Consider the following 26,917-nt stretch of genomic DNA (forward strand, 5'->3'; position numbering starts at 1 on the left):
ATATTCATTGTGGATATTCTGAAAACTTGATTGGCTGGGGATCCCCCAGGGCAGATTTGGGAATCCATGCACTAGACAGTAAAAGGTACTTTTAATGGACATAGAAACATAGAAATGACGGCAGAAGAAGACCAAACGGCCCATCCAGTCTGCCCAGCAAGCTTCACACATTTTTTCTCATACTTATCTGTTTCTCTTAACTCTTTGGTTCTATTTCCCTTCCACCCCCACCATTAATGTAGAGAGCAGTGATGGAGCTGCATCCAAGTGAAATATCAAGCTTGATTAGTTAGGGGTAGTAGGGGAAGTAACCGCCGCAATAAGCAAGCTACACCCATGCTTATTTGTTTTACCCAGACTATGTTATTCAGCCCTTATTGGTTGTTTTTCTTCTCCCCTGCCGTTGAAGCAGGGAGCTATGCTGGATATGCGTGAAGTATCAGTTTTTCTTCTCCTCTGCCGTTGAAGCAGAGAGCTATGCTGGACATATTGCACTGATAAGCTCTTTTATTTGTTTCCGTCACAGTATAATTAAATAAGCAAAAAGAACAGAGTAGTTCACAATTACATCATAGCAAAATAAGATTGCAGAAACAAAATCCTTGTATATAGTATTGGAACTTATACAATAAAGATTATTTTCCAGTCCTTGTAGAATAAGGCTTAATACATGCAATGCGATCTTTTTTTCATTTACCATGCACTACATAAATATAGCACACAGGGAGGAATTGATTTTCTCTTGGGTTAATTTCATGAAAAATAAAACCGGAATGAAAGAAATGTAAAATAATGTTGTGTCTGCTTAAAAAGCTTTGCAAAGCCATCTAGCAGAGGTGCCGAGATTCTGAAAGTCCTTTTCCTGCCCCACCGGGTTCTTTTTCCTATAGATGGAACAGTTTCCATGGAAACCTGAATGTGTACCGGGGAAAGCTGGAAGAAGCCCTAGAGATCCACAGCGCTATCCGAGAAATTGATGACATCCTAGAGAGAATCAGTGAGAAGGTAAAGATTGGGGGGGACGGGGAGGGGAGAGGCTTCCAAACGGCCTGTATTGAGAGTCTTCTCTTGCTCTTGGGATGATTCCCTGACCCCCTTTGGAAAACACAGTTCAATTGTTAATTCTGTTGAAACAAGAGCATAGGTTATTCAAGGCCAGTCTTCTTTTGATTTCCTAAAAGCTCTCTCTCTACATGGTTATCTTGGGAAAGGTTAAAACATACTCTGCATCTGTAGCCAATTCTTTAACAGTGAAAAAATAAAAAGTTCCTTCCTAGAGGGGAGAACTCCAGTGCATTCTTAACAAACAAGAAATTCCAGTCTGGGAATTCCCTGTAACTGCTTTGCTATCAGCTAATGAGCTAAGAGGAGTATAACAGATCATGAGGCTGATGTACTAAAGTTCAAAGTTGCTTCGTATAAAAATGCATAAAGTGCCCGCAAACATTAAAAAATGCCAATATTTTGGCGTTTTTCTGCGCAAAGCTCACTTTTGAGAAGTAAACTTTTGCTGTGTGCAAATGTGTTTTTTTTTTAATTCAACCTTACTGAGCTGCTGTGATGCGGTGTCATGTAAAGCAGCTCGTTAATGTAGAACTTTGCAAAAAGTGAAAGACACTATTTCCACAAAAAAGATAACTACATCTCATTAAGGTGTAAAGTACCTTTTTCAGCTGTCCTGGGGGAACTGAACTTTGTGCACACTGGACGTGCTGCATTAATGGGGCCACATGGCCCAATGGAAGCCCCACCCCCAGAGACCAAATCACTGAAATTAGCAACTCCCCCTCCCATTCTGCCAAGGCGCGTAAATCTTACGAAAAAGAACCCCTTGGAAAACTCTGTCCTCTGCAAGCTCCACCCCTATAGAGAAAATTGGGCCAAAGTCCCGTAGTGGGTCCTACCAGCCTCCTGAAAGCTTGCCCCATAGTTGTGGTGCTTTGCAAGGGACCGGGAGCAAGCCCCACTTACTGTTGCCCTACCAGCACCATCGTGGAAAATGGTGCGGGTTGACACCATGTGCTCCTTATACTGCAGGGCAAAGGGGTGCGTGGGATCAGCCTGCACGCTTAAAAACGTTTCAAGAAATTTGGTTTTCCTTTCTATCCTTATCTCCCTCAGTTTCCCTCCTCTTTTCTCAAGACACTCTTTTATCTGTTTCCCTTTATTTTTTTCTTCTTGGTCCTCACCTATTCTTTCATCTTTCCTCCCTCCTCCTTTCAATTTTCCCCTCTCTTCCTTCCATCCTCCACACCTCTCTGCTTCCCTCTTTCACCATGCGTTCCTGTCTTCTCTTTCCCTGCAGAGCGCCCTGATGCAGGCGTTGGACTATGGGAAGGATGTGGAGAGTGTGGCAAACCTCGTCCGAAGACATGAAGAAATGGAGCGAGAGATCAAAATAATACAGTCTAGAACTGAGGTGAGATGCAAAGGGAGGGAAGGTGGGGCTGTTATTGTAACCCTTCCTTGGTTTGCCTGTGTCTGATGTCAGATCAGGTTAACCGGTTAGGTGATGAGTGGAAAAGAAAGAAGAGCGGGAGAACAGTGTGCATTTAACAGATAATTAATTTTTGTGGTACATATTTTGAGTTATCTAGGGTTTGCTTTGAGGGGGGGTAAGAAAATGAGAGGGGATGAAAAAGAATATGGAAAAATTGATTGTTACATATGCAAATGACTGTTCAGGTAATGTTATGTATGTATTTTATAGAGTGTTATCCCTTTCTTTGTTAATGTTTAGTTTGGGCAATGTATATTAGGTGTCAATTTGGGCACCAATTTTAATTGTTTTAATGGTTTAAAGATTGTTTTATTTCCTATGTTTTATAAGAAGCATGTAAACCGGCTTGAAGAAACTAACGAAAGTTTTGGTATATAAAAAGGTTAAATAAATAAATAATAAAAGACTGTATATGAGGTTGTATTTTGTTGTCTTTATGATGTCTTTGCAGTCTTTTCTTTATGGAGTATCTTGTAATATTGCTGTTTAATAAATATACTTTAAACTAATTGAAAAGAGATGGTGATAGTGATAAAACCAAAAATATGTACCACAAAAATTCTAGTCCAGATGTCTTTTTCTGGTACATCCAGACTCCAGTAAGTATTATAACTAATATATATGAGCATCCCCCCCCCCCCCCCAAATCATACTCTCCCACCCAAGGATCCAACACCATTTTTCAATTAAATAAGAAGGTAGTATCTGCTCAAATGAAGCAGAAATCATAATGGAGTGATCCCCAAACTAGGCTACAAGTCTTTGTGCCAATGTAGAGATCTGAGATCGTGCCCCTTTCTGACAGTTCCAGCCATAGTCGGTGGGATAGGGGCAGCTTTGAGTAGCTCCTGTTTACAGGATGCACAGGCACTTTAAGCCTGTGTACACCGCAGCCAGTTTTCAATATGTGCAGGGGGGGGCATGCATGGGCAGAGTAGAGAGCGTGCATTTGAAAACAGGGATGCGTGTGCGCTGTTTCACTCCTTCAAATCAAACATGCACACAGGAGGGCCTCTTCATAACCCGGCTAAAAGTGCACTCACTATGGAAGCCCCCCGCCATATGTTTAGCTGGGCAGAGGAGGGTAATATTCAGACAGGCCAATTTCCCTGGGCATTCTTCTGTTTACCCTAGAAAACGGCTTCAAATAATGCCCTCCACAGCTCTTGTGCACTTTTATAACATTAAATTGTTACATCAGGTAAGATTCTGTAAATTATTATCAACCTTCATGCCCAGCGCCATAAAACCCTCAGGAATGTTATAACTAAGGCGACTGAAGTTAATAGACTTATAGTTCCTCCAAATTTAGTTCTATTAGATTCCTCATATGCCTCTGTGAGAAACCGGGGAACCGAGGGACTGTGTGAAGAACGTCACTTGATAAATGTTCTTTGGCTTTCTAGAATGGCCCATATTTCTATAGAAAGGTCCCATCAGTTTTCTTTTGGAAAATGGAGAAAACTACCACTAGGCAGTCTTATAAAAGAATGAATAATTTGAAACCTCTCTCTGCAGGCACTGAAGCTGGGAGCAAACTCTCTGTCTAGAAGGAATAAGATGATGAATGATCAACTAGCCACAAAGCAAAGGGAGATGGCAGACAGCTGGTTTCAGCTCCAGGAAGAGGCCAAGCAAAGGTAGGCACTCAGTGGGGACTCCAAGTTCATGATGTACATGAAACTCCTTTTTAGGTAGGTGGGTTCCAACCCCCACAAAGGCTATTGGGTTCTTCACTAGTCAACAGTTGAACAGAGTATTAGGGATGACATTGACTAGACTTCTCTGGGGATGGACAGGCTCCACTGTAGACTCAGAGCGTGGAGTTTATCGCAGCGTATTCTTTACTCTTATCCCTGGGGCAGGACACTTAACTCAAAGAGGTCAGACTGAGGCTATTGAGGAGGTTCCATGAGATGTATTTCAATTACAGAAGCAAAGTAAAAGCCAAGATCCAGTCCCCAGGCAATTCTTAATGAATGCCATTACCTCTTTCTGACACAATCGGAGGCAGCATTTAAGCACAATCCTAGCAGCATGTTGTGTTTCTGGCAGGCTCTACGCATTAGCACAACTCCCCTCTTTCAAAATCAATAGGACTTCTGAGATCACACAGCTAGGGTGAGGCCACTTTCTCCCTCAGCTGATGTTGTACCCAAATTCCTGAAATCTACATCCATGCAAACACACACAGTTCCTACTCATAGTTTGTCACTGTCTCCAGAAGTTATTCTCAAAGAAAGAAAAAACATGATCCTCCTAGAGGTGAAAGCTGATTCTCACCAAGAGAGATGTTACCCCTTCATTTTCTTCCTGCAGACTCACAATGAACACTCGGCAAGAGCCTTCTAGAAAGCTTATACTAAACATAAGAGGGTCTTCCAAACCATGGGACAAGGGCGTCCCAAACCTGTCCTAGTGATCCCACAACCAGTCAGGTTTTCAGAGTAGCTGCAATCAATATGCATGAAATCAATTTGCATATACTGAGTCTCCAGTGTATGCAACTTGATCTCATGCATATTCATTATGGATATCCTGAAAACCCAACTGGCTGTGGGGGGTCCCCAGGACAGGTTTGGGAAGCCTTGGCTTATTTTTTTTTTTTTTTATTATTATTTCAATTTATGAATCACCTTCCTTGAATGTACTGTTGGTAGTAGGTATGTCCTGATCACTCTGTGCCATGGGGGCTACATGAGGTAAAGTGAAGTATGAACATCAGAGCAATGCGCTGTGAACTTCAGTCGATGAAATTGCAAGTCACCTGGAAGGAGAAATCAAAATTTCTTGAGGGCAGATTTAGCAGAGGCTTGCTTCAGTGCCAAAAATCTTCACATACTTATCAATGAAAATGTTTCAGGATTTTCAAAGGGGAAAATACCAGAGTAAAAAATGCAACAGTTTGTCCACAGGATCAAAAGTTTGCTGAGTCTGCTATAGTTTTATTGAATGCCAGTTGTGGTAGAATGAGAGGGTTTCTTTGGTAGCAGCAAGTGTAGAAAGCCCTGTGTAGGGAATGCTGCCTTGTAAAGATAAATCACACATGGCAATGCTGAGAAAATCTGCAGAAACGTAAACCAGAAACATTGCTTTCTTCAGGAAAGAGAAGCTGGAGGCCTCATACCAGCTGCAGAGATTTAATTCAGATAGGAGGGAGCTGCTGGACTGGGCACAGAAGGTCCGAGAGATGACAGAGGGAGGGGCTCTTCCCAAGAGCACTGCTGAGGTTGAGACAATGATGGAGGAGCATCATGAGAGAAAGGTAAGCACAAGCCCTAGGGCTTCCTGCTGTATTGGCAAGACACGAAGACAGTCATTTAGCCCTTTACAGAAGCCTCAAAAACAGAAAGTGATCATTGGATTGTTAGAGCCACTAATGTGACTCCCAGGAAGCGTGTGTGGGAGAGACCAACCAGTGGGACTATAATATTTATTATAACCCTGGTATATAAACAAAGCACACAATTAGAACCTACTGTAAGCCAGTTCTACACAGAAATGTCTTTCCATGTCTAGCTACTTAAATGAACAGGAGTTATTTCTCACCCAAGCCGTTCTCCTCCCTACTTGGGCCAGAAGCAAATGAAATAAGAATGCCAATGTCCAGTCAGTAGTCATTTGCTGTCACTGTTGCTGCTGCAGCTGGACCATGTGCTATTTTCACACACTCATTATTATAGCCTTTTGTTTCTCAGGCCTTGCTTTGTCCCAGGCCAACATTTTTCTCTTATCTTTCCAACTGGCAATAGAGATCCTTTGATCCATGCTTGACTGAGCTGTTCCAGTAGCTGCTTATCTCTCTCAGGAAACAGGGAGAGATGTCTTTGCAGGCAAATGTGGGAGACCATTTTTGTTGTTTGAAAATACATAGAAACATATATAGAAGTGACAGCAGAAGAAGACCAAACGGCCCATCCAGTCTGCCCAGCAAGCTTTCACACCTATTTGTTTTCATACTTATCTGTTACTCTTGGCCCTTATAAGTAACTTTTTGGTTCCAATTCCCTTCCACCCCACCATCAATGCAGACAGCAGTGCTGGAGCTGCATCTAAGTGAAGTATCTAGCTAATTGGTTTGGGGTAGTAACCGCCATAATAAGCAAGCTACTCCCACGCTTGTTTACCCTGCCTGTGCAATTCAGTCCTTCTTGGTTGTCTGAATATAAATCCTCTTTACTTCATTCCCCCCTGCCATTGAAGAAGTGAGCTGCGCTGGATATGTATTCCAAGTGAAGTATCAGGCTTAATTGATTCGGGGTAGTAACCGCTGTAACAAGCAAGCTACACCCATGCTTATTTGTTTACCCAGACTATGTAATTCATTCCTTGTTGGTTGTTGTCTGAATATAAATCATCTTTTCTTCATTCTCCCTGCCGTTGAAGCAGAGAGCTATGCTGGATATGCATTGAAAGTGAAGTATCAGGCTTATTTGGTTTGGGGTAGTAACCACCGTAACAAGCAAGCTACTCCCCTGCTTTTTTGTGGATGCAAATCCTTTTTTCCACATTTCCTCTTGCCGTTGAAGCATAGAGCAATGTTGGAGTCGTATTAACCGTGTGTATGTTTATTGAATAAGGATATTAATCTCCAGGTAGTAGCCGTCATTCCCGCAAGCAAGCCACCCCCGTGCCTGTTCTCTTCATTCACATCCTCTAGACTTTATGGATCCACAGTGTTTATTCCACGCCCCTTTGAAATCCTTCACAGTTTTGGTCTTCACCACTTCCTCCGGAAGGGCGTTCCAGGCATCCACCACCCTCTCCGTGAAGAAATACTTCCTGACATTGGTTCTGAGTCTTCCTCCCTGGAGTTTTAAATCGTGACCCCTGGTTCTGCTGATTTTTTTGCAACTGAAAAGGTTTGTCGTTGTCTTTGGATCATTAAAACCTTTCAAATATCTGAAAGTTTGAATCATATCACCCCTACTCCTCCTTTCCTCCAGGATGTACATATTTAGATTCTTCAGTCTCTCCTCATAAGTCATTCGATGAAGACCCTCCACCTTTTTTGTTGCCCTTCTCTGGACTGCTTCTATCCTGTCTCTGTCCCTTCGGAGATACGGTCTCCAGAACTGAACACAGTAATCCAGGTGAGGCCTCACCAAGGACCTGTACAAGGGGATAATCACTTCCCTTTTCTTACTCGATATTCCTCTCTCTGTGCAGCCCAGCATTTTTCTGGCTTTAGCTATCGCCTTGTCACATTGTTTCACCGACTTCAGATCATTAGAGACTATCACCCCAAGGTCTCTCTCCTGCTCCGTACATATCAGCCCTTCTCCCCCCATCGAATACAGTTCTTTCAGATTTTCACACCCCATATGCATGACTCTGCACTTCTTGGCATTGAATCTCAGCTGCCATATCTTTGACCACTCTTCCAGCTTCTTTAGATCCCGTCTCATTCTCTCTACTCCTTCTGGCATGTTCACTCTGTTGCAGATCTTAGTGTCATCCGCAAAAAGACAAACCTTATCTTCTATCCCATCCACAATGTCGCTCACAAAGATATTGAACAGGACCGGTCCCAACACCGATCCCTGCGGCACTCTGCTTAACACTGCTCTCTCTTCAGAGTAAGTTCCATTTACCATCACACCTTGTTTTCTGTCCGTCAACCAGTTTGCAATCCAGGCCACATTGTCTTTGAGTTAGTCATGCAGCTTGTTAGCATTTTGGAGGAAGTATGTTTTTGCAGGTAGTTAGATCTTCATTTCATGCCAAATGTCCTTGAAGCTGCTAAGCATAATTTTCTTCTGTGGGAAAGTGTAACTGTGCTCATGAGATCATCCACAAGTCTTTTCTGCATACTGGCCCAAGGCAGGGAATAGGCTGACAATCCTTAACCTAACTGACTAGGCCTCATTGACGAATGCAAAGCTAATGTTCACGTCCACCCAGCGTTAGGCTAACCCTAACAGGATCACAGCCTTAAGTCATCATTGAGCAGCACTACTCACTTTTTTTTTAGAGCCAAAAATAAGCAATATATCACTCCTCACACTTCTGTAATTCATAATATTCTTCCCAACCTGATGCTTACTGACCTGCTGCCCGCTCCAGATGCAGCTTAGAATCAGGGCTGCTGTGTGACTGAATCTTCTAGTAGCAAAAGAACTAAAGATTCTAGAGAATAAAAAGTGAAAAATATATCAGATCAACATTCATTCTATCTAGAATATTTGTGGGCTTCAACACAGCGATGTTCTGGAGAGGAATCCTTTATACTCTTGGGAGCACGCCTCTTGTTAATTTTTCATTTCACAAAATAACGTATCTCTCATGGAATGGAAGAGACCTGCAGAGATCCCATTCATAAGGAACTGAAAGCACATCCGTGTGGATGACCCAGGTTTGATTCCTGGATCAGCTGGGATCAAGAATGCTGTGGAGGCAGCATTCACAGCCCCTGGGGGAGGGACTCCAAGTCATTGTATGACAGCACCACCTAGTGGCTGGATTTGGGGCCCACGGTTTCAGGGTTCTGGAAGGAGCCCTGGTGCATGGTCCCCAGCTGAAGATTGTCACTGCAGTGTTTGGACTGAGTGAGTTGGGAGGGAATATAAAAGATGGAGCTGTAGATGAAGACTCATCATAGCAGATGTCAACCTAGGTTCCTACTGAGCTGGAAGCCCAAAGGAAATTGCTGGGACAAAAAAAACTTAGTGTTACTGGACAGTCCTCTAGCATAAGCACTCTGTCTTCTCTCCATGCTTCAGGCAGAGATCGAGGCACGAAGAGAGAGATTCAACTCACTCCAGAGCACTGGGCAGAAACTTGCTGCTGCTGGCCACTATGCAGCTCCTGAGATACAGCAATCACTCTCCAACCTAGAGCAGGCCTGGACAGACTTGATCCAAGTCTGGCAGGAGCAAAATCTGAAACTGGCACAAGCTCGGGATTTACAGGTAGGTAGCGAGATAATAAGCAGCTGATGGAAAAATGCAGCACTGCAACGGTGCCCAGTCCAGAAACATCATGAAGCATTTACTTATTGTAACCCCTAACGAACTCTTGGCAAAGAAAAAGGGGAACATTTTGTTGATGCAGGGTATCAGCTAGCTTGCACCTGGGGATTTTCAGTGGGGAGAAGCAACAGCTTTGGGGCCCACAGGGTTAGGACACATGCACCATTAGGTAAAAAAAAAAATCCCTACCAATACCAGCAAGTGTTATTCCAGAAAATAGGGTATTTGTGTTGTATTATGTGGCTTACGTTTGTGTATTGTAATGAATGTGTGATTGATATATGTCCTTGATCGATGTCTGTTGTTTGATGTATTGGATTTATGTGATATTCTTTTTATGTGTAAGCATCTATTTAAGTTTTGTATTAAAATGAAAAGTCAAGAGTTTTTGATGATTAGCTTTTGGGAATCACATAGGACTTCACATTTTGTCTAGATGTATTGTTTCAGAAAATAAGACCATTTACTAATGTACAAAATGTAGATGAACAATTTGGCAGACAGTACATTTGGGTTTGGTGCCATCCGTGCAGAAAACAAAACTCTAAAACAGTCCAATTATTACAGTCACGGAAATTTGCAGACTTCTGGATATTTCCATGAAGCAAGCCCTTATTCGGGTAGAGCAGATCTCCTTCATTAGCAGAAAAAAGGAAATTAGAAAAAAAAGTCTGCTAAACACTTATAGTTGAGTTCCTACTGATTCCCTCCCAGTCAGCAACTCTACAGATGATTCACACATGTGGAAGAAGCTCTCCCTTTTGACTCCAACCAGTAAATCCTTTCATAAGGCAAACCAGTGAAATCAAGGTGTATGTGACTAACTCCTTTCACCAACTCTAGCCTCTGGTCCTCTCTTGCTTACAAGTCCTTGTGGACCCAAGCTGCTTCCAAATCCTGGGGGCCTGTGTGTTCCTGCCTTGAGCCTTTGCTGTCTTCTTAGGACAGAAGCCTGGAAGAATGAACATCAGCCAAAGTGGGCTCATGAGTTTTCTGAAATCACACTGCTTAACAAGAAGCTTCCCATTGCCGAATGTCAGGGAACACTATACACCCGCACTGTCTCTGACCTCATACAGCCAGCATCTGTGAAGAGATTGATATATACAGTATGTATGTATATATATATATAGTAAGGAACACTTTGGTGACACCCTTACATTATATTAGTGGCAGCTACAAAATCTGTGCCTGACGAGAAGAAATATGGAAAATTAGCATCTGATTCTAATATCACCTCAGAATAGCATGGCTGAGTTCAGTGAGGTCCATTTTTGACTCCAGATGACACTACCATTGTTTTTCTGTCTCTTTCCTCCATCATTTGTGTTCATGCAGCTCTTTTACATACTGGGCCTGATATTCAAAGCACGATCGGCACTATTTAGCCGGATAAGCGGGACTTATGTGAGTAAGTAGTGGCCCCTGAATATGTGCCTATGGTCAGCAGCTGCCGCCTAATCGTATAAGTCCCTTATAAGGCTAAACGTAGGCATGTACAGGGCAGATCGAGGGTGGAGCAAGTTAGCTGCATAACTTATACGGCTAACTACTGATAGTCGGAGTTAGCAGGATAAGTGTGTATATATATATATATATATATATATATATATATATATATATATGCATATATTCAGCGGCTTCACTGTGCCGCTGAATATACATTGTAACTTACCTAGATACGGTCTAACTGGCTACTTACAGGCCCAGCTTTCAGTATCTACCCCACTGTTTCTTCTGATGGCTAACAATGAATTATCTTACCCTAGCTTCTTAAAATCACTTTCTGTTGCCATATCTTCGCTTCATCAAATACTCATGGGGGACACTATTCAAAGGCATTTAGATGATAAATTGCAAGTTATCCAGCTAAATGGCAACCTTTTGAATATTGAGCCATTTATCCTTCATTCATGGTCTATGGTGTCACAAGAGCGCTTTAAACCAAGGGGCCAATCTTCAATAAGGTGGCGAGCAGACAAATTGTTCAGCTAATGTTAGCCAGATAACTTGTCCTGGATATTCAGCATACTCACCTAAAATCATCTGGCTACATGTGGCTGGATAACTTTAAAACCTAACTGGCTATGGCCTATATTTTCTAAAACACCGCGGCGTTGTGAATCACGCAGGGCGGGCCTGCGAAAGCTGGCAGTGATTGCGCCTCTGCGGTGTGATCGCTGCCGGCTTTCGCACCCAATAGCGCCATCATAAAAGGTAGTATTATTGGGCACAAAATGGGCAGTGAAAAGGCTCCTTACCTTTTTGCCGTCCACGCTGTCTTTGTGGCATCCGCCCCGACTCCTCCTCTTCCAGGGCAGATGCCGCCCTGACTCCGCCCCTTTTTAGCTATCACACGCGAAACGGCCCTTTTTGCATGCGTTAGCTTTAAAAAATGATCCCCTATGTTTGAATATAACTGGTTACATTTAAGAGTTATCCAGCCACGTGTGACTGGATAATTTGCCACTTAATCGGATAATACTCAAAAGATATCTGGTTAAGTGGCACTGTTTTGAAAAAATAAGAAATGAAAATGTGGGCATGTGGCTCAATTGCCACCTCTCCCCCACAATTTAACAAATGGTCCTGCCAGGCTGAAGGTGCATAAGGCACATGAAAAGATGTGGTGGGGTCTGCAGTTTGGCCTCTGCACCCTTCTTAGTTCCTCAGAAAATGCCCAAAGTGCTCTACCCCTCCCATTCATCTGGTACCTTTAGAAATGTAGGCCTACCTAAACCAGGCAGACTGCTGAGGAGAGGAGGAGACTCAAAAGACCCAGGCAGGCTGCCAGAGAAGAGCCCTTCAGTTTAAGGCAGAGATTAGAGCTGGGTGACCAACCATCAGCCCAATTGGAGCAGTGGTTCATGGGATATTTCTGGATCCAGAAACTGATAAACCTAGTCAACTTTAGAGTACAGCTCCCTCCAATGCTCCGAATTAATCCAGCGTTTCATGTCTCCTTCTTAAGAACTGTTTTTGGGACCCTGCCATCATTGATGATTGAGAGGCAACCAGAATTCCAGGTGAAACAGATCCTGGATTCCAGAATAATTTGAGGATGACCACTATTTAGTGAATTGGGACTGCTGGAGACCGGAAGACAATCCCTGGAAGTCAGCACGCAGTGTCCATGTGGAAAGCTTGGTGAAGTGTTTTCGCCAAAGATATCCTCAAACTGGGCTTAAGAGTCCCAGGAGGGGCAGTCTGAAGAAGGAGAGAGTATTGTCAGGCATAGCTGGGCTTGAAGCATCAGCCCTGGAGAATCAGTCATGGTGCTTGATCAGCAGGCCATCACACTCCCAGATACAGGGGAAGAAGGATCAATAGCTTAGCCTGCAGATGCAAGAGGAAAAGAAAAGCTGCCATTGGTCAACAAGAGGGCTACCCCTATTAACTAGAACATATGTTATTATTTTATTACTTTATTTACTTGACCACAATTCTATTAGTACCATCAAAGCAGTTAACAAACAAATATACACATATGTTTCAGTACACATGTATATTTCCAATGCAATAAGAAGCATACTTTCTCTACACATTTTATAAATATATGCGCATATATTTTGCACTCAAAATAATCATGACACTCTGCGAATGAACACCCAGAATTAAACGCGGAGGCGGGTATTATAGAAAGAATGTGTGTACAGGAGGTAATTTTCAAAAGGCGCTATGCGCATAAAACTGGGTTTTACAGTTTACGTGTAAATGCTACTTTTATGCATGTAACGCCTTTGAAAATTCACTCCATAGGGCTGAATTGTCTAAAGGATTTACGCGCCTATGGGCTTTTGAAAATTGCTAGAATATATGTTACTTTTCTTAGCATAAATTCTTTGAAAATTACCTCTCACTGAAAATATTTGTGCACGTGCATTGAATCACCGGGTTGCTGATACTTCCACTAGTTCAACCTATTCTTCTAGACCCTGTAGTAATTCACCCCCCACCAGTTCACCCAGATGTCCCAACCGAAATCTGCAGACAACAGAAAGTCCAATTTCACTTGCGCGAGTCAATTAGCAGGTCTGAAAGTGTGTGAATAAATCAGGTAATGTGTAATTTTATATCTCTCAAAAAATAGGAACTACTGTGCACACTTCTGAAACCCAACCTAGAGCACACCTAGTACGCACCTTTTTCCCCCGATTCAATGTACGCACAAAACTGAAAATACATGCATACTCACGATATGCGTACATCCTGTTTACGCACGGATATGCTGGTTTTACATGTGGAACCCCTTTGAAAATTCACCTCATAATATCTAAAATGCAAAAAAAAGCATGCAAGTCCTAACTCCACCCCAGCTCCGTCCCCTGAAATATCTAACCTCAGTTTGCATAAAAGTACACGCAAAACTGGCATATATGCATAGTTTGATGCAAACTGAATCCCAGGCTACTTTATAACTGTGATTTACAAGCATAAATCCTGACCCCTGATTTTCCCACTCGCAGCTTTATTGGTTTTGACCATTTGTTTAATAAATGGTCCTGATCACATGAACACATATGGAAGATAACTTTCAAACAATTCTGTGTGGTGGTATGTACCTGCTAGTATTTTATAATCTGCGCATATCATAAAATATCTGTATCTCTACCCCACAACATAAGGGCATATGCATGCTTATGTGCAAATACATACAGGGGCGGATTTTCAGAGCCCTGCTCGCCGGTGAGCCTATTTTACATAGGCCTACAGGCGCGCGCAGAGCCCCGGGACTCGCGTAAGTCCCGGGGTTTTCGGAGGGGGGCGTGTCGGGGGCGGGACCGAGCGCAGCGGCGTTTTCGGGGCGTGTCAGCAGCGTTTTGGGGGCGGGTACGGGGCGTGGCTACGGCCTGGGGCGGTCCGGGGGCGTGGCCGCGCCCTCCATACCCGCCCCCAGGTCGCGGCCCGGCGCGCAAGAGGCCCGCTGGCACGCGGGGATTTAAGTCTCCCTCCGGGAGGCGTAAATCCCCCAACAAAGGTAAGGGAGGGGTTTAGACAGGGCCGGGCGGGTGGGTTAGGTAGAGGAAGGGAGGGGAAGGTGAGGGGAGGGCGTTAGAGGATTCCCTCCGAGGCCGCTCCGATTTCGGAGCGGCCTTGGAGGGAACGGGGGTAGGCTGTGCGGCTTGGCGCGCGCCGGCTATACAAAATCAATAGCCTTGCGCGCGCCGATCCAGGTTTTTTAGCAGATACGCGCGGCTCCGCGCGTATCTGCTAAAATCCAGCGTACTTTTGCTTGCGCCTGATGCGCCAGCAAAAGTAAGCCAATTCGCGCTATTTGAAAATCTACCCCACAGCGCATTGAAAGCGAGTATTTCAATGCATGAATGCACATACTTCTTCTACGTCATTTAAAAATATACATATGTATATTTTACATGCGAACATAAAGTAGGACTTGTGTAAAAACCAATTTACATGCGTAAATTGGCATATTTTACAAAGCGCGAGTAATTGAAATTAGTTTACCAATTACTCCACCAGTTCACCCAGTCCTTCTCCAGACCATCGAGACCCTTCTGGTTCTTCAGCCTGAACTCCCCCCAGTTCACCCAGCCCTCCCCCAATCCTACACAATAAACAAAGCCTGATATCAGTTACGCAAGATAATTAGCAGGTGTAATATTATGTAAGTAAGTTGCCAATGTATGCACGTGTCTTTTAAATAGTAACTAACATGCATAACTGCTGCCAACCCCAGAATGCTCCTAGACTACCCATTTTTTACGTGGATATATGTGCGCACAAAATGTAAACTACTTGCAATCTTTTGGCTTTTATAAAATAGCGATTATGCGAGTACAGGCTGCTTACGAATGGATATGCTAATTTTTACATGTGTAACTCTTTGAAAATTACAACAGCTGTCTCCACTGTGGGTCCCTACTGCTAAACCCCTATGCACATGGACCCATGCCCTAATATTCATAAAGACCAGGCAAGGGAAAAATATAGATGTGTGTGTGTGTGTGTGTGTGTGTGCGTGTGCATGTGCGCATGTGTGTGTGTGTGTGACATCCTGGGTACAGACGCTACCCAATAAGTTTTTCTATGAATGTAAGTTCTTCATTCCAAAGATAAGCAGACTTTCTGAGAGCTGTGGGAATTTCTCACCCTTTTTTGAGTGTAATGGGAAGGAACTTCAAATTCTCTGATGCAGTTTTTATTTTAACCACACACAGATATTCCTTGGCTACAGTGAGCAGAATGAAAGCTGGCTGAGCAGCAAGGAAGCTTTCCTCGCCAATGAAGACCTGGGGGTAGGTAGAGTGAACTGCTTCTCGGCTCTTGCATTGCACTAGGGTGGCTCCCTCTTGTAAACTTTGGGAAGAAGACAGCATTGTGAATATAAAAGGTGGAACAGATGCTCATTAATTACTGGCATAATATTTGTATGCATTTTTCACTGAAGACACCTGATGTATAACTACATTAAGTTAGTGTAGTAGGAATTTCTTTGTCAACAGACAGCATTCATCAGACATCCATTCTCCTTTTATGTTTTTCATGTGTTGCTTTGATTATTGCAAATATACCAATACTGCTAAAACAACAGAAAGTATATGGTAATAAGCATACTGCATGTATTTATAGCTTATAGCTATCTAAGCAATAACACGTCAAGAAGATATACCCAGGTACATTTATTGGATGACATATCCCAGGTGAATCGTGTTATATGTTATTGCACTTTCCAGGCAGATAAAGATGCAAACAAAGCAATGCACTAGGAGCAGGTGGCAAGATTTTTCTTTTTTTTTTTTGTAATTTAAAGTTTATTGAAAATCATAACCGCACAGTAATACACACTAACACAAAGCAAACATTATCAAGGTTATGAACAGAATAGTTGAAGTAATACCCTCTCACCACTCCCTCCTAATACACAGGAATGCATACAGTTCAGTAGGCGAATGAGCAATCAAATAATGGCTTAATAAGGACAGGAGTGACAAGATATTTCTTAGTGCTTAACAAGGTGTATGCTTCTGAGCTGAAAGAGGGACTTCATCATTTCATCTTGTTTCTAATTGCTCCAAGACAGGAGGACTGGCTGGCTCAGTGGATTGGCTCAGGCATATTGAGCCTTTCCTTTTTTGGTTGCTGGTGAAATCTGGCAAGTCATTAACAACTGAATGTCGATCAGTGGCTGTGTGAAAGGAATTGATGGTCTCAGTTCAGTTTCAAGCCAATAGGGATGTGAATCATTTTTGAACGATTAAAATTATCGTCAGATAATTTTAAAATCATCCTAAATCGTCAGAGTGCACGATACAATACAAAGGCCCCCGATTTATCGTCATAAATCATCCTAAATCGTTAAATAGGGCACGGGAATTATTTGGGGGAGGGCGGGAAAACTGGCACACCAAAACAACCCCTAAACCCACCCCGACCCTTTAAAACCAATTCCTTACCCTCCCCCACCCTCCCAAACCCCACCAAAATGTTAAATTACCTGGTGGTCCAATGGGGGGGTCCCGGCGCGATCTCCCGCTCTCGGGCCATCGGCGCCATTTTGGCTGCCACTAATTAAAATGGCGCCGATGGCCCGATAAAACAAAACCCCACCCGACCCTTTAAATCGACCCCCCTTAGCCTCCCCCACCCTCTTGACCCCCCCAAAACCTTTTAACATTACCTGGTTGTCCAGGGGGGCCTCGGGGGACGATTTCCCGTTCCCAGGCATCAGCTGCGCTAAAATAAAATGGCGCCGATGCCCCTTTGCCCTTACCATGTGACAGGGTATCCGTGCCATTGGCCGGCCCCTGTCACATGGTAGGAGCACTGGCTGGCCGGCGCCATCTTTACTGATCAGCCCCTATTATACTATACTCTATAATAGGGGCTGATGAGTAAAGATGGCGCCGGCCATCCAGTGCTCCTACCATGTGACAGGGGCCGGCCAATGGCACGTTTCCGATTCCAATTCACATATCTTAACGATCAGATTTCCCCCCCCCCCCCCCCAGCCAACCTGATCGTTAAGACGATCTGGCACACGATTCATATCTCTACAATGGGTGTTCCATCCCTACAAAAAAAAACCCAAACCACCATCACCATAATTGGTACTAATTGGCCTTCTGCTTATCAGCTTTGTAAAATTCATCACATGCATTCTAACTCATTTCCCATTAATTTTGTACTGCTATAATTAATGCATGGTGCCTTGGTTTAAGGGAACTGCAAAAATAAATGAGCACATGGGAATTGTATAAATTACATAACATACTGAACTCTTCAATTATGGAAAACAGAGTATATGCCAAACCTCTCCTTCTGCCTTTAAACAGTGTCTAAGGGTGACATAAGATTCCAGGCCAGATGTTCTTTTGCAGGTTTAAACAGCAGAGAGCAGGGCCGCCATCAGGGCAGTATTCTTGGGCCTGCAGTATGGGGCCCCAGGATCTACTGCCACATATGGGGGCCCGCAGCCGCCAGGCAGCAGGTGTGCTTGGGGGATGTATTAGTTCATGGCAAAGAGGCCCACTGAGGCTCTCTCCGACAGTCTGTCGCCCAGGGGCCTACTGAAACCTGGAGCCGGCCCTGGGTGCGGGCCCCAGAGAAGGGAGAGAATCAATGCTATGCGTGTCTTTTAGACACGCATAGCATTGATTTACAGAGCACCGCAGACAGAGACTCGTCCGCGCGCTCTGTCCTGCCAGCGTTCACTGTCTGACGCGGCTGTGACGTCACCGCCCCGTCAGACAGTATGCGCCGGCAAAGCGCACGGGCCGTCGCTGTCTGCTTGCTAGCTGGAGGCCGAGGAGCCGCGGAGTCCCTGGAGCGCAAAGGGTAAGTAACAAGTTTGTTTTGCAGGTGCATTATCTATTTATTACTGGGGGGAGCTGGTGCATTATCTATTTATTACTGGGGGGACGTCTGGTGTATTATCTATTTATTACTGGGGGGCTGGTGCATTATCTATTTATTAGTGTGAACTAGGCCTAACAAGTCAACCGCTGAATGAATGGCCACATGAGGGAGGGTTTACATTGAATTTTCGGCTTCCGTAATCAAGCACATAATGTGTATGATCGGGAAGGCCCAAAGCATAGTAAGACAGTTTTTTATGTGCGAGAAGCACTTTTTTTCTCTTTTCTTGATTAAATGCATTTTTTTATTATAAGCAGCAGCTACTAAAATGATTTTGCAACAGACTTTCTTTGTTATATAGAACACAGTTGGAACACGGCCTTATACATAGTAAGCAGTTTATCATAGACCTTGATTACTAGCAAATGTTCATTATTTGTCTCTAGTAAATTCTGATAACCCAAAGAATGTACCATCACAAATCTGGCTCTCAAAAACGGAAGCAGAAAAGAGAGTGAACAACGTCTAAACGGCCTGGCAATTCTCTCTATTGAGCATGAGCTTGCCAGACAACTCAGTTACAAAGACTTAATTAAAGATTTTGCAAATCAGAAAGTAAGAAGACTGATTGCTTCATAAACCTGAATTTGCTGTTATTTCCACTATGAGTCGAGATGGACACAATTCAGTACTCACACTGAACTGCTTTATTGGATAGAACCCACTGGATTTCTCAGATACTGTGCATTTATCTAAGTGATTTGAGTTTGTTGACTTGTTTTTATTTTTTTACACCTATGGTGGAGTTTACACATAGGTATAAACATTGTTGCATATACTTTATCCACTGAATGCTTGTGGCCCAGACATTTTGGCTGTATGGGGCCTCAAAATTCCTGATGGCGGCCCTGGCAGAGAGACCAGCTTAAGTCCTGAGATAATGAGTAGTTATGCTCTACATACTGAGTTTTAGTTACACTGAATTATAATTTTAGAGAGATGTGTGGGGAGGGACTACTTACCCTGGGTGCGCGTAGATATTTACCATTGGGAGCTAAACTTCTGGTAACAGCACAGTGTTAATTGAGGTTCACTGCTTCTTTTCTCCTCAGGATTCCTTGGCCAGTGTGGAGAGCCTCCAGCAGAAGCATGAGCTGTTTGAGAAAGCCTTAGAAGCCCAGATGGAGAAGATCAATGTGATGGAGTCCTTTGCCTTGCAGCTGAGGCAGAACAAGCACTACGACTCCGAGAATATTGCCAGGAAATGTCAGTCTGTCCTGCACAGGTAACCAAGCCCCCTGAGTCTTCCTCTTTCCATTTACAGTCTACTTTATGGTCCTAGATTTCTCTTAATTTTAACGTCATTTTCCTGGTCGGTACATGTATAAATTGGAAGGACACTGCATCCAAACCTGACGCTGAATGAAGTGTCATTTTAGTGTAATCAATCTGGAACACTGAAAATGCTTTCAGTGTTGCTACGGTTGGCATCCTCTGCTCAAGAGAGCTCAGAGATCCAGGTGGACTATCTGTTTGTTGTACACTAAGTTGAGACCTACAAACTCAGTTCAGCCTAAACTGCAGATAAATTTAGGTTTTCTGGGATATTTGATAAGCGAATGTGCCAGGCTTTATGGGAGCAAATTTCACTTCGCGCACAGGGACGATTGTACCTACACAACTTTAACTGTATATTCAAAGAGAAACTTCCCAGCTAGTTTAGCAGATTTGCTGAAGTTTATACATGAACAAAAGTGCTCCTTGCGCCTGCTGTATCTGCATATGGAGTTAAGCAGGGGAAACTGTGTGCAGATATTTGAATATTCAATATCCATGTCTAGATTTCTCCCCCCAGCCAAGTTATGCCCCCAGGGAACGCCTACATTTAGAGCGGTCATATTTAGCATTTCTACATGTGGCAGTTTTCACACCAGGGGCCTTTGAACACTGAATATATTCACTTCCTTTTCTACGATAGGAAAAAGAAACTGTTAGAGAACGCTGATGCCCGAAGGAAAAAGTTGGAGAAGTCGTGGCTTCTGCAGAGGTTCCTACGAAATTGCTACGAGGTGCGGTTTGAGTTTAAATTGCTAATCTTGCTGAGCATCATAGTTTGAAGTAGCACTTTGAGGGTCTTTACAGAAAGGATTAGAGTTTTGGTGGGGATGGGGAGGCTGTTAAAAGGTAGTTAGCAATAAGAGAGACAGAAGCACACTCTAAATCCTAGGTAGAAGATATTGTGACATCTTGGTGGAGGTGATTAATAGGAAGAACGTTATCCCAGGCAAAAACAAAGCATCTTGTGTGGGGCAAAGAGAAATGTGTTAGGTGCATCAGTATGTAGACAGCCCCCCACCACCTACATGGAGGAGCAGAGGGCCCACTAAACTCTAGAAATATGGAGACAATGCCTACCCAGTCTGAGAAAGGGTGAGCAGAGAGCATAAAGAGGTTAAGACAGTGCTCCTGTAGAGCAGAGAGAATTCTAGAAAACTGATATCAGAAAACACTCTGTTTCTGCTGCAGTATAAACAACTTTGTATCTAAAGATCTGAAGACAATGCATCCTCCTTATATTGCGGAGCAGAAGGCGTTATTGGGACTGAAGACTTGAACGAGCTTTCTTTCATTCCTGGACACAGGCTGCGAGGGGCTTGTGGGCAACTTTGTCCATCGTTCAGTGTGGGAGATGGAGAGCTTTGGGGGTTTTGAGTTTGAGACCTCCTCCTTTGAGAGCAACTCAGTTGTTTTGTTTTTCCATGTTAAAAACAGCTTACAGAGCACATACTGAATAGTCCTTGAAGGTTTTATTAGATTCCTGTTTTGTTACAGTGTTCTCTTCTCACAGGTTGCTGCCTGGATGAATGAGAAGAGTAGCATCGCCTTGGATGAGAGCTGGCGAGACCCTAGTAATGTACAGGCCAAGTTACAGAAGCACCAGACATTTGAAGCTGAGATCATGTCCAACAGAAACCGCCTTGACAGCATCCAGACTGTAAGATCATCCAGGAAGGCAGTGGGTAGGATTGACCCAGCCTAACAAGTGTCTAGCATATGGAACAGCTGAGAGACACTATGGGTGGATAGATTGTACTGATGAATTCTCAGAAATACAGCAAGGGAGATGAAAAAATATATGAAAATCCAGGTAGAAGGGTGCATGCAAAGGGGGGGAGTATAGAACTGTCCAATTGGTGGAAGAACAGAGAACTTGATGCATAAATAGATGTGAGATAAACAAATTTGTAATCACCTATAAATAGTATAGCGTTGGAGTCTTAGTGTAGCGTATTAGGGGCGGCTGTGGCCGCAGGAACAGTTTCAGGAATGCAAGAAGACATGATTAACTTGGTACGGGTGAAATTTTTTATTTACAGTGGTCACAAGTGCATTAATCAACGTAATAGCTAACTTTGCATTAGGCACACATATTAGGTAGACATACAGTATATGGATATCCCGTGAGGTCCTACCAGCTCCCCTGAGGCCTCCTTCAGCTCTCTAGGCCTGGATTCTTATGGTAGGGTGAAGGGAACATCCCTTCAACCGGAATCCTTCGCAGTGTTCTGAACTGGGTTCCTTAAGGTAGAATGAGGGAGTTGTTGGTACACTCCGACATATATCCTCCCCCTCAGCTCGGCCTAGTCAGGTCGAGCATTCAGACATGCTTGGGGTACATGTGCACTCCCCCTCCGGTCGTACTGTCCCCACTACCTACGAGTTGTCTCCATGAATGTGCAAAATGGGGTAATCTCGCCCCAGGATTACTGGGTACAGGAGTTCAGGGAGGACACCCGCTTCTAGGACTGCTTGTCCTGTGACCGTGTCCAGAGGACATGGGAGGTTGAACACTTCTGTTCGTCTCTTTCCTCTTATAGCTGATGTGTTCTTGACACAGTAAATCCTGGCAAATGAGCGTTTTGCTACAGCTAGAATCCACCAAAGCCTGGGTAGAAACATCTTCTAGTTCTAACTGGATTATAACATCCTTAAGTCACGCATGCGGGATATCCACAAAATTACAGCTTTGGAGTTTTGACAACTTGGGATCCCAAGCATGTTCTCATGTGTCATTATCATTCTGGGGCTCTGTTCCATTCTTTGCTCCTTCTTGCATTGCTCTGCTAACTTGCGTTCGCACTCCATTTCATCAAGCCAAGGATATTCTTCCTTTGCATGACCTTCTGTTTTACAGACTCCTGTAGGGCCGATCGGGCTTCTGCCCTACCAGGCTCATTTAAAGACTCTTCAGTTTCCAGCTGCCTATAGGAACAGCGGTCTTCTTCATGCCCATTCTTCACACAAAAGTGCAAACAAAGAGGGTCTGAGAAGCCCCATTTCTGGGTTGTTCCCGTCTCTCCGGAGTCCCCTTTTCCTTTTGGTTTGCCAGTTGTTGCTGCATCAGAGCGTTATTTTAAGTGTGCTTACTTCTTCCCCAGGCATTGGCTGGGTCATGAGGCTAATGTTCATATTCACTTCAGCCATATCAATTGCCAAGTGTCCTTTCTGTCCACATTTAAAACATGTAGACAAGACTGGATTAGCATCTGGAACCCGGGTACAGAGGCTAAGTTCCCTTTCTCAGAGGATCATTTCTGAGGTCCTCTATCTTCTGTACCCTATCAGAGGACTGTTATGGGTTTTCCCTCCAAGCCCCTTATGCTAGCAGGCATTGACTGTGCCTGGTGGAAGGCTTCCGCCACTTCCAGGGCTCTCTTCAGGGTGAGCCCGATGTGTCAGCAGACCAATTCTACATGGGCCGGTCCAGACCAACCAAGAACTGCTCTAGGAGTATCTGATGACCTACTTCAATCCCTAACTTCCCTCCAGCTGGAGTCACTTCCACCTGGCATTTTTCCAACAATAGAAGTTTCTAAGGCTCTCCCCAGGCTGTAAGGCCACCCATTGGAACTGCTGCCAATTGTATTCTGGGGAGTACCCCTCTCTCTCACATTCTCATAGGAAGCCCTCCCATCTGGATTAGCGGCCTGGAACGCTGCTTGACTTTTGCCTTTGAACAAATTAGCCAAGTAAGTTGGTCCAGCTGGTCTCTGGCCAGGCCGACAGGCAGGCGATCCTTTCAGAGTTTTTTAGAAAAACCTCGGGGTCCTCTCCTCCCTTCATCTTAAACAGGATATGCGAAGGTGAAGGTGCCTGAGGTATTCTGGACATAGTCGATTGCAGGGCCTCAGCTAGCTGAGTTAAGACTGCACCTTTTTGCGTTAATTAGTCTTAAAGCCGCTGCTGCTTATCTATTTGTGTTTGTACAGCGTTTTGCAGCTGTTGCTGTCCTGTGGCCAGGACCTGGATTACTTGCTTCATTTTCTCTCCCTTTGGGGCCATCTCCCAAATGGATAATTCACACAAGGCAGTGAAAACAAAAAACACCTGCTGGTCTGTCCATACTACTTGACCCTTGACTGTTCAGATGGGGATAGCCCCCTTGGCTTGCTGTAGTAAAAATTAAAGTCAGAAGATCCCAAGAAAAAACTCTGCAAGCAGTTTTCTTTCTCTCTCTATCTCTTCAGGGAGGCTGTGGATTTTTACTTGTGCTTCCCACTTAAGCATAAAAATTCCCCAAACTGACACCTTGTGTAGCGTATTTGGGCCAGCTGCAGCTGCAGGAACAGTTTCAGGCACACATATTAGGTAGACATACAGCATACGGATATCCTGCAAGGTCTTACCAGTTCCCCTGAAGCCTCCTCCAACTCTCTAGGTCTGGATTCTTATGGTAGGGTAAAGGGAACCTCCCTTCACCCAGAATCCCTTGCAGTATTCTGCCTTAAGGAGGAACTGGGTTAGATACCTACCGGGCTCCTTAAGGTAGAATGACAGAGAGTTGTCGGTATACTCCATCACACTCTGCTAATCATTTTCTAGTTAACATGAAGAATCCTACCGCTGCACAGAATTTGTGCTAATTTTAAGAATATATATCTAACGCCTACTAGGGTATACAAAATGTAACAAGTTGCTGGGAGTCCAAACTTTTTACTGCTGAGTAGGGTTTTTTGAAAATGGTGGAGGGAAATGGTGTAGTGGACCAGGCTCAGAGAGCAGTCTTTTCTAGACACGAAACCTCTCTTCTCTGTGGATGAATAGACTTCCCCGCAAGTGAAGAGGTGTCCTCAGATTCACAATAGTTCACAGACACTCATGCAAACCCAAACCCAAGAACAAAAAGCTCAGTCCACACCATGAGTTGGTTGTTCCAGTAATGCCAAAGTTTATGAAACACAAAATGTAGGATGTCTTCAACAAGTTCAACGTTCTCACAGGCTTACCCAATATAAAGAAGCAGATAGCAAGACCAAAATATCCTTAGCAGCACTACAGATCCCTTAGCCAGGGGACTTCATTCTTGGCAAAATCCAGCACAATTCATTAGTAACAAGATCAGTCACCTATTCAGTTCTAGCAAGTGAGATAAATGATGAGCCTTCCATAGGCAAGCTATTCTCTCTGGTGTTGTCCTATGATTCCTCCCAGGGGCTCTAGCAAAGAGAAGCTAAGTCTTAAGCCTAAGAGTAGAGTCTAGTTATTGCTCTCTGCATATTTCCAAGGTACAGACGGAGAGATCTCTGCCTGTTGGTGTGGTGCTGAGTTGGATATAAATGATCTTGCCCTTTCTGTATTTTACACTCTGAATTACCAGCTCCTGATGTCCATACAAAAACAGTGCATTAATGGATGGGTTCCCAGGATGTGAAAGTTACATTTATTCTGAATTGATGTATATATTTATTCTGACAGAGCTTTGTTTTGTAGGAGGGGCAAAAAATGCTTCAAGCTGAACATTATGCCCCAAATGTAATCCAATCCAGACTTCTGGAAATTGAGGAGATGTGGAAGAAACTGCTGCAGAATTGTACTGAGAAGAAATCAAAGCTGCAGGATGCCTACAAGGTAAACATAAATGGGTCAGTCATAGAGCTGCATGAAGAGGGCAAGGGTTAAATCAGTTTTGCTTCAATCCCAGTCTTATTGGCTTTGTGATTCCAAGCACAAGTTTCTTATATTCCTTAAGTCTTTAGGGAGCCAATTTTCAGAAGCCTTCTTTGGTGCAAGTTTTGCACCCACTTAACTGAAATTGCAGGGGGTTCCTATTTGCACAGGTAGTTCAGGAAGAACTGTGTCACCTGTTTATTGTATACAGCAGGGTCATAGAGAATAATTAGCAATGTGTACATTTTAGACATTGTAAACACAAAGTTCCCAAATTATACTCACCGGAGCAGTCCAGAAGCATTGGTTTTTCTCCCCTACTAGCAGGTGAAGACAGTATAGGGCCACTAGGCCCTCAATTTTTTTATTTTTTTTTTTTGCAACCCTGCAGCTCAGCACTTATAAGCAGCTATATTCTTTTGAATATAGCCAGTTAAGGCTAAAGTTATCTGAGAACACGTTCCCAGATAACTTTAGACTTGCTCTCAGGCATGACTTGAGTTAACCGAATAACTTATCCAGCTAGCTCCAAGTATCTGAGTATGCCAGCTAAGTTATTTAGCTAACTCCACCCCTGCCCCAAAACATCCCCAATACACCCTTTTCTTATTCAGCTAAATCTTAACCAGATAAGCAAAGGGAATATTCAGAAGTTTCAATTTAGCTGTGAGTTATCCAGCTGAATGGCTTTGAATATTGACCTCTAAATTAATTTAATGAGTATGGGATAGTATTGTATCATCTTTCCAAGCACTAGCAAGCAGGGTATGACTCTCACTGTGGTCTCCTTTTGGCTTATATGCAGAGCAAATTGTTAAAAAGCTGCTGATTTCCAGTGTTGCCCTTGGGCCTTCACAAAGTACCTGCAGGAATTTGTAGGGATGTGAATCGTGTGCCCGATCGTCTTAACAATCGGGTTTCGGCTAGAGGGAGAAAAAAATCTGATTGGAGGTGATGTGAATCGGAATCTGTTCCGATTCACATCGTTAATTTTTTTTAGTGAGGCCCGACCCTTTAAAATTGACCCCTTACGTTCCCCCACCCTTTACGATGGCCACCGCCATCTTTAAAGATGGCGCCGGCCATCCAGTGCTCCTACCATGTGACAGGGGCCAGCCAATGGCACGGATACCCTGTCACATAGTAAGGGCAAAGGGCCATCAGCGCCATCTTTATGAGTGGCAGCCGATGGCCCGAGAACGGGAGATCGCTCCTGGGACCACCACTAGACCACCAGGTAATTTTAAAATGTTTTTGGGGGCTCGGGAGGGTGGGGGAAGCTAAGGGGTCATTTTTAAAGGGTCGGGTGGGTTGTTTTTTTTATCGGGCCATCGGCGCCATTTTTGAGTGGCAGCCAAAATGGCGCCGATGGCCCAAGAGCGGGAGATCGGTCCCTGCGCCCCCACTGGACCACCAGGTACTCGTAAAAAGTTTTGGGGGGGTTCGGGAGGGTGGGGGAAGGTAACGGATTAGTTTTATAGGGTCGGGGTGGGTTTAGGGGTTGTTTTGGTGTGCCGATTTTCCCGCCCTCCCCCGATTTACGATTTTTCACGATAAATCGGGGGAATTTCTATTGTATCGCGACTCTTAACGATTTTTGACGATTTAAAAAATATCTGATGATTTTTTTAAATCGTCAAAAAACGATTCACATCCCTAGGAATTTGCAGCATTTCAGCTT

General features: G+C 43.9%; 1 protein-coding gene across 1 annotated transcript in view; it reads left to right on the top strand.

Annotated features, from left to right (window-relative positions):
- Positions 1-26,917, top strand: part of SPTBN5 (spectrin beta, non-erythrocytic 5) — a 341,199-nt gene that overhangs the window by 250,164 nt on the left and 64,118 nt on the right. The window contains exons 46-55 of the mRNA XM_029597445.1: positions 891-1,005; positions 2,306-2,419; positions 4,019-4,140; positions 5,603-5,765; positions 9,223-9,411; positions 15,651-15,728; positions 19,401-19,573; positions 20,267-20,357; positions 21,137-21,283; positions 25,060-25,197. Coding sequence (XP_029453305.1) covers positions 891-1,005; positions 2,306-2,419; positions 4,019-4,140; positions 5,603-5,765; positions 9,223-9,411; positions 15,651-15,728; positions 19,401-19,573; positions 20,267-20,357; positions 21,137-21,283; positions 25,060-25,197 — 1,330 coding nt within the window. The remainder of the gene's footprint in view (positions 1-890; positions 1,006-2,305; positions 2,420-4,018; positions 4,141-5,602; positions 5,766-9,222; positions 9,412-15,650; positions 15,729-19,400; positions 19,574-20,266; positions 20,358-21,136; positions 21,284-25,059; positions 25,198-26,917) is intronic.

This window comes from Rhinatrema bivittatum, chromosome 4 (assembly GCF_901001135.1).
Source record: "Rhinatrema bivittatum chromosome 4, aRhiBiv1.1, whole genome shotgun sequence".
In the NCBI taxonomy this organism is placed as follows: domain Eukaryota; kingdom Metazoa; phylum Chordata; class Amphibia; order Gymnophiona; family Rhinatrematidae; genus Rhinatrema; species Rhinatrema bivittatum.